General features: G+C 34.9%; 1 protein-coding gene and 1 pseudogene across 2 annotated transcripts; both read left to right on the top strand.

Annotated features, from left to right (window-relative positions):
* The first annotated feature begins 3394 nt into the window (after positions 1-3394).
* LOC133869699 (uncharacterized) lies at positions 3395-11228 on the top strand. 2 transcript variants are annotated; one of them, XR_009900502.1, is made up of 10 exons: positions 3395-3942; positions 4104-4231; positions 4683-4730; positions 4914-5027; positions 6029-6097; positions 6217-6264; positions 6506-6661; positions 7367-7565; positions 10606-10686; positions 10813-10860. XR_009900502.1 is itself a non-coding variant. In XM_062306763.1 (9 exons), exons 1-9 carry the CDS (start codon positions 3789-3791, stop codon positions 10876-10878), a joined length of 864 nt encoding a protein of 287 aa, XP_062162747.1. In that variant the 5' UTR covers positions 3397-3788; the 3' UTR covers positions 10879-11228. The 2 variants fall into 2 exon arrangements, 1 of the variants encoding a protein (XP_062162747.1); XM_062306763.1 differs by lacking the exon at positions 7367-7565 and having other exon boundaries at positions 3397-3942; positions 10813-11228.
* Positions 11229-12511: 1283 nt separating this feature from the next.
* On the top strand, positions 12512-13120 carry LOC133867650 (uncharacterized; annotated as a pseudogene).
* The last annotated feature ends 254 nt before the right edge of the window (positions 13121-13374 follow it).

Below are 13374 nucleotides of genomic sequence, written 5' to 3'. Positions count from 1 at the left end.
AAGTGGAGAGAGTCTGGATCACGGTGGATTAGCGCATGTGACGAAGAGGCTTCCTGAAGTGAAAAGATCTGATTTATAAAAATCAAATTTAAGAACTTTAAGAAAATGATGAATCCACGATTGAGAATAGTAGGAGGTGCTTGAAACCAGTACATCTGTCGTGCTTGAGCCGACGATGATGTTGAAACGAGTGAATATGACTTTCAAAGAGGCAGTTAAAGCCTCATAAAAGGCAAGAAAGGGGAGGAGGATAGGAAGAGAAGGAAAATGAGAGGAGGGAGCTCACTCCCTCTTCCTCAACAGCCAAAGAGAACTGAGGAGGCTTCAAGAGAGAGAAGAGAGAAAAGAGAGCTTCAGCTCTTGGCGATCGTTTTTTTTTAAAGTCTCGGATAAAAGTAATTTTTCCACAAGATTATTTTTCAAGTATCGCAAAACTCTACTCTGTTCCATTCAGACCTTAACCACCGCTCACCCCAGGGTCCACGCCACCGATCCCACCGACTCTAAGTTTGGCAGATAGGACATGAGAAAAATTGCCACGAAATTTTTTCCTGGGAAGCTCTCCATGGCCAAAGATATATAGAGGCCGGCGTAGCTGTGACCAACCAAAATCACCGCCTCTCCTTGAGGGAGAGAGGCCATGAACTCCATCAACGGGTGCACATGGTCCCAAATAAAAATGACCTCCATTAATTGATTGGAAGGAACAAAATCTCAAACTAATGGCTTTTAAATGATTTAACTGAATATTAAAATAAAGATAAATGTCATATATTTCTTCAAGCTTCATGTAAAAATCTTTATTTCTTGGACAGTATTGGCCATAGATGGATAAAATAATTTTCTCATCAAGAAGATGAATGGGAAAAAAATAAATAAATAAATTGCAACAATGAGTTTTAAAGCCTCAGAAATATTGAATAAGATGAAGCAAAAAGCAATAGTTCTAACAAAGAAGCTATTGCAAGAAAAATGCTCAAATTCCAATTATGTCAGGTACAAACTACCTCAAGGATAAAGAAGAAGAGGTCAAAAGTGATCAAATTTATCATTTCCCAGATTATTTTCTCTCCTACTCAAGGAAAGAAAATATACATGTATGTTTTAGGAAATTTTAATTAAGTTAAATAACGGGTCTAATAATCGAACCACGGTCATTGGACAATAAATATAAAATATAAAATTAGAGTAACGATATGTAGTACACTACTAATGCTCACGTGAATTGTCAATCCATCATTAATTTTTTTTTTCCTTTTACTTAACAATGCCATATCAGCATAATAAAATAATGGTGTGATACATCAATATTATTCTTAAAATTAAAAGATGTCATTGGAGAATAAATAAACTTCATTGAATGACAAATTGGAGAATTGAAAGGAAACAAAGAAACAAAGAAAGAAGAAATTTATAAGCTGTGAAAGTTCAAAATTTTATCAGCAAGAGTTTTTTAACAAATAGGTGGAAACACCACATCAAAATGATCAAGTAAAAGTATGGTAGATCTTAATTTATTTGATAAAGATATGGTAGTTAAATGGAAGAAAAAATATCATGAAATTCGAAATCTTCCTTATTGGCCTAGTCCAAACAGGAGTTACGACACTTTTTTGACAACTAACAAGGGTTAGATGTTCTAATATTAGGTATAATTGCACTATTGGTCTCTGTGGTATGCCATAATTATTTTTCACTCCCTATGGTTTAAAAAGTTCATGGGAGGTCCTCGTGTTATGCAATAATTACAAATCGATCTCTGACGTTAAATTCTGTTAAAATTTTTAACAGATTCCGTCAAAATGCCACGTCAGCGACACGTGTCGCCAATAAGATGGTGACACGTGTCTATCTTAATAAAAAAATATAAATTTATTAAAAAATAAATAAAAATACTTATTTTTTTAAAAAAAATTAAAAACAAAAAAACAAAAAAAAAAATCAGCAAGGGTGCCCTGGCCGCCCTCAGCCACTTGGGGTGGCCGCGCGCCACCCCCAAAGGGGTGGCTGTGGCTGCTGCTTTTTTTGTTTTTTTGTTTTTTTTTTTTTAATTTTAATTTTTTTAAAAAAATAAGTATTTTTATTTATTTGTTAATAATTTTTTTTTATTAAGATGGACACGTGTCGCTGACGTAGCATTTGACGGAATCTATTAAAAATTTTAACAGAATTTGACGTCAGGGATCGATTTGTAATTATTGCATAGCACGAAGACCTCCATGAGCTTTTTAAACCATAGGGAGTGAAAAATAATTATGACATACTACAGGACCAATGGTGTAATTATCCCCCAATATTATGTGGTCTTATACAAAGGCTTAGGGACCCTCTTAAAGCTATTATTAGAGGAATTCAACATTATCCTGGTTGGTTTAACATTAAGCCAAATGATCATTTTCTCAATTAATGATTCTAATTTGGAAGGCGCACTTAGGATAAGAATAAAAATCAAGGGTATAGACATAAAATCAAGTTCTCATGATCTATCACAAAATTATCGTAGACATTTTTCTCTTTCAAAAAAATAAAAATAAAAATCTCAAGATGACATGTTAGCGTAGTAGGATGTGTGCTTGCTAAATAACATTTCTCTTTCATTAAAAATGATAAATAATTTAGCATACTCTCACCCCATGTCGAACCTACTAGACTGAAAAATCAATTAAATATTTCATACAAGTGTAAGAATAATAAATGGGCAAAAATTCTTACAAATTGGGTTGTAAGAAAATTTACTTAAATCCAGTCTCTAAAAGTTTCATTTGTCACTGTACTTCTCACACGGTTTTTTAATAGCATTAATAGAAAAACATGTGTTTTTCAATTGATAAAGAGATACATAACATTTTTAAAGATTGAGTTAGAGGAATTCATAGAATCTAGTTTGGAGGAAATTTATATTCACAATAAATTAACATTATTCATTTTTTAGTTGGATAAAGTTTTATTCCAAACTAAATTGGAGGAACAATGACATGTGTTTGGACAGAAATTTCCTACAAATCGGTTATAAAAATGACACGTATCATTTAACTATGTGAGAATCACATGTTTTTTCATTAATGCTATTATGTAAGAAGTACATACTATTAAAACAATATGTGATTCTCATATGTCAAGAGACACATGTCAATCTTATATGTGGATTATAGAAAATTTCTTACGAACCGATTTGTAAAAAATTTATGTCCCACGAAAATATAACAATGTGAAAACAAACTTTTCTTGACCCGAGAGCATCTCCAACAATGAAGGCAAATGCGTAAAAATAACTAAATTTAATTATTATAATTGATTTTTCGTCTTCAACACAATAGTTAAACTAATTTTTAATATATTTTATAGTGTGAACATTCAATTGGCTCTTTGCCATTTTACTGTCCCACAAATAATTTTTTTTTTCTCTCCTCTCTCTCTCTCGCCCACAGCGGCGCTGGCCTGAGTGGCCTCACTCTCCCTCCTTATTTTTGCGAAACTCAACCGAAAAGCTCTGCACACTTCATCTCAGTTGTATTCAACAGAAAGCTGAACGAGAATCACAGACCGAGAGAACGTGAGAGAATCAGGCGAGAGAGAAAGATTCCGAAACTAAGGTGCGGTTTGGGTTCACCATCGGTGTACGACGGGCAACGACTTTGGTGGTGAACCCGCGATCCAGCTCCGGCAATGGAAAATGAGTAGTGTACTTTTTCAATAGCTATTTTAGCTACTCTTGTCGGAGATGCTCTGAGAGCAAACGATACAGTTTGTTGTGAAGCTCTCAAAGCTGAAAAGAAGCACTTTCAGAAATGGCGGTTCATCTAATTCAATTTCTGTGTCTTATTTCGGCCTTATTCCCCTCTCTCTTCTTCGCTCTCTCGGAGACCACATGTTCAGCTCCGCTTCATAACGACCGCTTGATTTGCGAATTGTACCCACTAAAGCACAAGATCTCTCAATTAGGTACCATTTCAATTTCTCGTCTTATATTCATCGATAGGTTCGTTCATAGCATTGAGTTGCCTCTTACTGAGGTGTTTGCGTTCAATGTAATCTGAACTTTTTCTTTTTTTCTATTTTTTTTTTATAAAAAAAATTGAGATTTAAATTGAATAATGTTACAGAATCAGTTCTTGAAGAAAGCACAAAAAACCTAAATCAGAAAAGCCTTTACCTCAAAGAGCGTGAGGAGGCAATTGAGTCCATGTCACGTAAGATCCACCATATGCAGTCTACTCTAGATGGTCTAAAGGTTCGTTTTCCTTCACAACTATAAATGAAAGCTTTCAATCTATTTTCGTTTTTATGTTTAAATGTTGTTATGGATCATTAGAATATTAATTAAATAATTATGTTCACAATTTTCCATCAACACAAGTTTTTGAAGTAACATATGATTTTTTTTTTTTTTTTTTAAGTAATTGAAATATCATTAAAAATCCAAGGTACAGAGGAAGTATAAAGAGAAGCCACTTAATTAGAATGAGCAAAAAGAACAAGAAGATCATGATAACTAATCACCAAATGAATGATTTAACATGTTATTAGGATAGTGGTATTGAGTTTGAATAAATATTTCACATGTTAGGCTTAACTTATGAAGTACTTATAAAACAATCTTATGAATTACTCACTTATAAAGTGTTAGAATATTAATCAAATGATTAAACTTACCATTTACATGGATTGAAATTCAATCGCAGGGTGAATCATCACGGGCTGATGAAAGGCTTAGTGCTCTAGAAGACGAGGTTTAATTATGTTTATTTACATTTTCAATTTTGATTTTACTTCTGTTTAAGAAAGATGATGTTGATAAGCAGCAATTTTGATTTTACTTCTGTTTAAGAAAGATGATGTTGATAAGCAGCTGAATTAGGTTGATGCTTATATGAAATAAAACTGATTTGAGAAGTTGACTTGGGGATGCTTAGGTACGACATCTTTGGGCCACATCAAGAAAGAACAACTTTGATATTCACAACTTAGAATATAAAGCTCAGGATGCCGAGGACAGGCTGGAAAGGGTTACCTCACAAGTTGAAAATGTCAGTACTCCTGTCCTACTTGTCCATTTATTTTATATTCTTGTTTTGGTAAACGAATCACTAGGGGATTCTCGTTTGAGTATCTTGACTGATGTTTTTGGTCCATCTGTATTGAAGTTTTGGTGTGTATTGAGTGCAGATATGATTTTTCAATGTTTTCTGCCCTAAAGTTTCTATTTCCATTGTATAATATACCTTTCTAATTTTTAAAATTTCTTACATTTTTTTATCAAATAGAGGGTAATGGTTTGGCATTGATCTGTAATGAAGAACTGTGGTTACTTGAAACTGAGATAACATTAGTAGTGTTTTAGACACGTTGCCTATTTGTCTTGATTGGAGGACTAAGTAGATATGATTAGTGCTTATAAACTATATGAATGGGTAGCCTGCTTTGAGGAAGAAAAGATAGTTTCTTGAGGACAAAGGGCTCATTAAAGCAAGTAATGAATTTTAAGCATTTTCCTTACTAGTCTTTTCCAAAAAAGTTTCTAGTGCTTAACAGTGCATCAAATGGTAAAAATTCAAAACAGGAAGCAACTCTGTAGTCGCATCATTTTGGCTAGCTATCATTTCTTTTTCATGAGCTGATGTGGGCCATGTGGTTGCAATCAATGATACAGTATGAAGCTTAACAGATTCTGAATTTCCTTATTAATTGTATGGGATGTTTATATTGCGGTGTTAAACTGTGTGTTAAAAGGATGTTTATATCAAAGCAACATCAGTGATAACTGTAGTGAATTTGATTCCCTAGTGCTCTAAAGATATCGAACCCTGCATCTGATATTACTTCTCAAGAGTCCTTCTGAAATAGGTATTACTTAGATAGTTAGATGCAATGCCTCAACCAAGTATCTTTTATGTTTATAGCTTATATTGGCCTATTGAAGAATCATAGATAATATGCTGTCTGTGAAGACTTCTTGGGTCTCTTTTTGCTTGTTCTTTCTGAATATTTTTGGCTAATAATTTCATTTGGGTTCTGTGCTTTGCTTTAGATGGCTGACATCGTCACGGAGCATTGGATTCAAATTCAGCGGCTTGAGCAGGCTCTTCAAATTACTAAAGTATATTCCATTGAAAGGGGCTCTTTATATGATAAATTCATGAGTTTTTGGAAAGCCTAAATCTATATACAAGTTTGACGGTACTTCCGTAATCCTTTCTTTCTCTCTGTGGTAAATAGATGAGGGCTCGAAGACAAGTAGGCTCTACGAGATGCACATTCTTGAAGGTAATAGTGTACATGCGGTATTTCAGATAGTTTTTTCTTGGTTGATGAATTCAAATTCTAAAATTGTGTGAAATGTTACTGGAACTTCAAAGACATACCTATTCAATATCAGCAGTGAATGCATCAAATACTCTCTACAACTGGAGGCGGTTCTCATATTTGCTTCTTCTTCTTCTTTTTTTCTTTTTTTTTTTTCCGGACATCTAGCTAGGTCTTAATTAAGTTTTTATGTGTTTTGTAGTTCAGCAACAACCTATTTGGCAATCATTTTCAAAAGCTGTTTGGGATGCTGGATCCTTACTTATTTGGAAAAGGGCCTACCTTGAGTTCCTACATCTCTCAAGCTCTGCATAAGTTGAAAAGAGTATTCATAGAAGCTAAAAAGTATCACCATCAGGTCTGTACTAAGTATCTTTCTTGTTATTACTATGTGATGTTCATGAAAGAAATTTCAGTTTTATAATAAGGACTTTGAAGCAATCCATAAAATGAAATGTGATATTATTCTACATAATGGTTGCGTTTGTTTCTACGTAAAATGTTTTTTGACAAAATATTTTCGGCTGAAAACATTTTTAACAAAAACTGTTGATTTTCTTGTGTTTGGTTAACACTTCGAAAATGATTCGGAAACCATTTTCTAATGTTTTTATGTGCTGACAATCATTAATATTTTCATATAACCTCACCTAATTAATAATTTTGTTCACAATAAAATATAATAAAAACTTAAAAATCAATTTAATAGCTGGATAAATTGATTTTTTTGATGAAGAGAACAATAAAAATTGAAAAATTCAGTGGCGTGATAATCTGTGTATATATATGCGAGAGGTGAAGGATTTCTGGAATGAACGTCTTCTAAGAAAAAAACGAGCTTTAATAAATTTTTTATGAAAAAGTATGAACATGTTAATGTTAATATGTCACCGCAATGACAGTCTTCCCTAGGCTCTCTCTCTCTAAATGACTCTCTCTCTCTCTCTACGGTGCGTGTAGGGCACCAACATTCCTAGACCCCACCGAAAAGCTTGATAAGAGACCCCCATTCACTAAAGCAAAAATCCATATCATCTTTGTAACCTGCGGTGTTTGTTCTTAGCTTTGAAGCAGTATCAGGTTTGAGGGTTAATCTGGCTAAATTAGAGCTGGTCCCCATTGGTAATGTCACAAATGTTGAAGTTCTGGCTAGCATCTTGGGTTGCAGGGTCTCTTCCCTTCTGATGAAATCTATTTGGGATGACATTATTGAAAAGATAGAGCGTCGTCTGGCTGGATGGAAGATGATGTATTTGTCAAAGGTGGGAGAGTTACCTTGATTAAATGTACTTTATCTTATTTGCCTACCTACTTCATGTCTCTTTTTTCCCTCCCGATTGTTGTTTTCAATCACATAGAGAAGTTGCATTGTGATTTTTTGTGGGGTGGCATAGGTGATGAGTTCAAATTCCACTTGATGAGACGGTCTAAAGTGTATTCTTTGATCTCTGAAGGAGGGTTGTGGGTCCATAATTTACTTTTGTTCAATTGAGCTCTTCTGTTGAAGTGACTTTGACAGTATGCTCATGAGAGAGGCGCCTTGTGGAAGATGGTAGTGTATTATAAATACAGCAGTTCATGGGGACAATGTTGTTTAAACGAGGTTCATAGGTCGTATAGGATAGGGCTATAGAAGAATATTAGGAGAGGCTGGGGGGAGTTTTCTAGTCATACTAGATTTACGGTTGATGATGGCTCCAAAATTAGATTCTAGCATAACATGTGTTTGGGGGGATTAGACCCTCAAGGCAGCCTGTAAGGAATTGTTCAATTTGGCCCGTAGTAAGGGTGCTTTTTTGGGGTTGGCTTGGGTTATATCTAGTCGAGTAGTAGACCTTTTCGCCTGCTAGAAAGGGCAATTTTGTAGGTTCCAAAATACTGCAATGCGGCAGATGGGCTTCATCTTGCCTTATGTGGTGTTTTTGGGCGGAAAGAAATGATGAGTTTTAAAGACTGCAAACGGATGGTGGAGGAATTGAAGGATTTTTTCTTCAAGACACTTGATCTCTGGACAACTGCCTTTGATTTAAATATTTCTAGCTATCATGTGTTTCTTGATCTTTTTGCTTCTTCTAGCTAGGTATTTCTTTTGTATATTTCATGTGTACTTGGATTCCGCCTTTTGTGCTTTTTAATAAATTGCTATTACTTATAAAATATAAGGGACGTAAAATGACTTACACCTCTTGAGATGCGAAAGTCATTTTACGCCCTAAATGTCTCATTTTCTTTAACTTCAAAAATCATTTATGCTGATTACTATTTTTTGTTTGCACTAAACACTATAAAATTCGGAAAACATTTTCGGTAAAAGCTTTTACATCGAAACAAATGAAGCCTTTATGTGCTTTTGTATCATACTATTTCACAATTTATTGCTTTGCTATCATAATATACTAAAATTTTTATTGTAGTCAAGTAGAATTGTTTTCATAACCCTGAAGGCACAAACTACATAACTTTAGTACTTATAACGTCTCACCCAAATCGATGCTAGGAGTATGGCTCTGTGAAGCTGTGGCCATAAGATTGCAAAGTTTGTCCTTCATTTTCTCTCATGTTGTGGGCTCTCACACCATGGGTTCATGGTGTGAATGTTTGAAGAAAGGCATTTTCCTGTAGGACTTTGGACTTGTATGGTCTCTTCCAACCTCATAAATGATTAGTCATAAAGCTCTGAAATATCATATATTGCATACCCTTATACTGTGCTATTGGATCTCATCCAGCTGGCTGCATTCAATGATTCCTTGGACTGATGTGTTAGGCATGCCTCGTTTGGAAATACTATGACCACATAGTGGCCCCTAGCTTTATTTATTTTATTATTGTTCTTTATTTATTTATTGTTATGTTGAATTAATTCTCCCTTCATCTAGTCCTCTTTGGAGTTGGGTCTTAATGTTTTGTTCCCAATAATGATAACTATTAGGTTTTTAGTGTTGACAATTTAATGTCAAAACATGTTTTGTTGTAAGATTAGGTTTAGGGTTGAGTTGAGATCGAAATGCGTTTGAAGAGGCATCGAAAGTTGATGTTGAGAAGAGCTTGGTCAATCCCTCGGCCTATCTTGATCGACTGAGCATGTGCAACATGTTCCATACAAAAACCCGAGGCACTAGGTCGAAGTCTCGATCGATGCTCGATCGACTAAGGTGATGCAGTGAAGTCCAGTATTAAAGCCCGAGAGGCTCAGTTGATCGAGCATCAACCAAGGGCTTGAAGTCGCAAAATAAAACTTGAAACCAAAAGTGCTAGATCGACTCTGCTTATGCCTCGGTCGACTGAGACCAGTCATTGAGAATTTTAAATTAGACCAACTTTAACCTAAAACTAGCATTTTTTTCCCTCCTCTATATAAGCCCTCACACATATCACGACTTTCATAGACCTAAAGAGACAATATTTTAGTTGTTTTGGACAGGTTTTCCATTGTTCTTGGCCCTAAACAGATCAAACATTTTCCTTGTTTTATTCCCCTCATTCAAATTATAGAAAAGCTTATAGGTACTAGAGTTCTGAGTTAAAACGGACGAGGTTCGTTCGTGAAGGACGGACGAGGTTCGTTCGTGAAGGTGGTCCGTATAGAAGAAGGTTAGAAGTTTTGGAGCTAATGCAATGGGAGGTGAACGTGTCGTTTGCCAGGGTTACAAGATTGGATTTTCGAAATTATAAAAGTTTTCTAAGTACAATTTGTAACATAAATCTTCTATAGGGGATACCTTTAGAGTTGGTTGGCCCCTGGAGTGGGTTTATTTTTGAAGAGTTCTTTAAAAGGTTTCCATTTCGTTACCAAAATCTGTGTTGTTTGATTTTATGTTTTTGTGGATTTTGGTTTTGATAACTGTGGTAACCGATTTAATAATTTGCTTAGTAATCTTGATTGTTTAACAACTTGGGTCTAAATTCGAATTTTCAATAACAATCTAGAAGGCAAAGCTGTGTGAGGCAAATGACTTGGCACCAATACTGTGTGGAAAATTGCAGAAATATTTTGCTCTCTAAATGGATCCACAGCATGTAGATTATAAGGCCCTGTAGGCCATGACATTTTCCAGGAATTTCAAAGCCTTGTAGATTTCACAAATTTTTAATCTTGTATTTCACCCTATCACAATGTACCAATTGTTTAGACAAATATTTGAAGTATATGTTGTTAAATGTATATGGATATTTTGGTTGCCAGCAAAACCGGTATTGTTGCCCTCTGTATAAGGTGGACCTATTGCCTTTTTCATTGTTTGGATAAATATATATATATAGTTGTGGTAATGAATTATGAACTTACAATTTCTTCTGCAGTTGCAAGGTCTCATCAAACAAGAAATGGAAAAAAATGAATTTACTGCAGCTCTTGCCCACAGTGAATTGGTTTTCATTTTGGTATGTTATTTATTTCCGCCTCCATCTTGAAAGTTTTCCTCTCTTAGCTTTTTCTAATACATGCATTCATATCTCACTCTTTTCCCTTGCAACATTACATACATTAATCAAATTTCAAATTTTCAGGCTTCTGCCCTAATCACTTTCCCATTAATGGGTGCCTGGGTTTTGCTCTCATCACAGTTTAGGTAGTTGGAAAACTCCTTTCCTTTAAAAGGGGAATGTTGTTATTCCCTGATTTACCATCCATCTTGGAGAGTATCTTATTTCTGTTTCAACGATTGCCGACAAAAGTAATCTTGGTATCTACTGTGATTAGGAATCAGGATCAATTTTGTACCTGTCTTGAACTGGATTGTGGCTGCAGACTTGTCCTACTAGATATAAAGTATAGCAGCCATAGAATTTCAGTAGAAATTCTAGATTTTGATTGTGTAGTAGTCTCAAGGATATTCCATGAACCTCGCTCTTTTTGAGCTTGATAAACCCATGTATGGAGCACTTCGCAAGAATGGTTAGAGTCATATGCTATTGCCTACTCACTTTTACTGTTTTTAAGTGTAATGACTCAAGATACGAAACATTTGAAGCTAAAATGGATGGAAAATATCGAATGTCACCCACACATGCTAATTATTTTTTATTTAAAATGTCTAAAATATCCTGTATTTTACCTTCAAATAATAAAAAATATTAATATAAAAAATGCAAAAAAAAAAAAAAAACTAGAGAGAGGGGGGGGGGGGGGGGGGGGTGGTGAGGATTGTGATTGGATCACTCCCTCAGCTGGTTTAGCTACCCCAAATGATGATTCTTGGGTTGGTCAAACTGCCTCCTCAACCTTGAGTTTGGTTCGGTTTCCTATTAACTTTTTTTTTTTTTTTTTTAAATAATTGTTTTGCTAATTTAAAAGGGTAATTTTGGACATTTCAAGTAAAACTTTGCACATGTTGGTGATGTTTACAACTTTTCGTCAATTTTAACATCAAACTCAAAGCTATTTACAAATGATTTATCAATTTACGGGGTCAGTGTAACGCTTTCGGTTTGGTAATAAAAAAAAAAAAAATGATAGACATTTGCTCAAGCTATTTTCTCTAGCCCTTTCTAACTCTGAAAAAGTACTCACCAGAAGAAAAGAAAAAAAAAAAAAAGAAAAAAAAAAAAAAAAAGAAAAAAAAAAAGGCTCTATTTTCTGGGTTTCAGATCAGAAAATTGAAAATGCCATAACAACCATACCACAATGTAGTAGTAAAATTTGAATGTTAAGCAATCTAAGTGGTGTGTTTGTTTCGAATAACATTTGGAATAATATTTTATTTTTTTTAAAAGTAAATCATATTTTATTTAATTTTTTCAAATTTTATTTCACAAAGTCAAATCTCATAATTTATACCGTGAATTCGAACTGTCCAACTGCCCGCCTCTTTCAGGCTCTTTGGACTTGTGCAAAAGGGAGAAAAAGTTGGGAAAGAAGAAGATTATATAAAATGTTTGGTGAGCATAACTGAGAATATTATTAACTTCCGCCTTTGTCAGCAATTTTGCAATTCTTGACTATTTCTTGGGCCTTGATTGGTAAGGGAAGAAGAATTAGTAGTGAAAGTTGAAAGTGATAGATATAAAGTAAAAAGAATTTGTATGAAAAAAAAAAAAAAAAAATTTGTTTTGTAGTGAATTTTTTTTATTTAAATAATAATAAAAAATTATTGATGTGATATAAAGTTAAAATGTTTTGAAGTTGATTATCTTTTAGATAAGTGAAAAGGGAAGGGAAAAATTTTATTGCCCTCGCCAAACAAGCCCTCAACAAGCGGCTCAGCCTTATCTTCTACTCTTTCAGTTGGCCAGAAAGACATCAATGGAAGAAGACACAACATGGGAGCAATGGCTTCAAGCCTTGACCCACATCCTAACCAGCCCCACAACCACGCCATCTCTCCACTCTCAGTTTTGCATCTCCACCCAAATCCCCAGCTATCTCGATTGGGAATATCCTCCTATCCTCTGTACCAAGCACCCCTCAACTTTCCTTTCTCTTCACCTAAGGCACCTAAGGTGGGGTTTCTCTCTTTTCTTCAAAAGGGTCAGAAGATTTGGGCTCCCTGAGACCTCATGGAGGTCCAAGTGCCCATTCCAACAGCCTCCACCTTTGATTCTTGCAAAGGGAGTTGAGGAAGCTTGGTGGGTAGAAGAAAAGGAAAGAGTACGTCAGGAAGAGGCTGAGTAGGAAACGACTTGGAAGTGATGTTCACCATTTGATTCCTATTTTGATTCCAAATCTTTTGTTGTTTTCTATTCTGCTTTGGAACCGATTTTCTTATTGAGATTCCCAAGAAATTTATCCCAATTTTGTAATACGGGTCATCGTAAATATAAATTTCCATGAAGTATTTGCATTGGCATTTGGCGGGCACAATATGGTTGCTTTGAGTTTTGGTTTTAAATTGTGATTATTATTATAAGTTGGTATTTTACGATGGGGTCTAACGTGTAACAATGGGTGTCAACGAGCTGAAATACTCGTGAGCTTACTCGAGATCGGTTTTGTTGGTACAGTTTCCGGTATGGTGTGAATCTGCACGTTTCTTTGATGTTCTTCACGCTTCTAAATAACTCTGCAAAACAACAAAACCTAGGGACCCTTCCGGGGGTCCCGCTCCGATGCCTAAATTAGCTTATGTAAGA

The sequence above is a fragment of the Alnus glutinosa genome, chromosome 5, assembly GCF_958979055.1.
Source record: "Alnus glutinosa chromosome 5, dhAlnGlut1.1, whole genome shotgun sequence".
In the NCBI taxonomy this organism is placed as follows: domain Eukaryota; kingdom Viridiplantae; phylum Streptophyta; class Magnoliopsida; order Fagales; family Betulaceae; genus Alnus; species Alnus glutinosa.
This window is presented reverse-complemented; position numbering and strand designations above follow the sequence as displayed.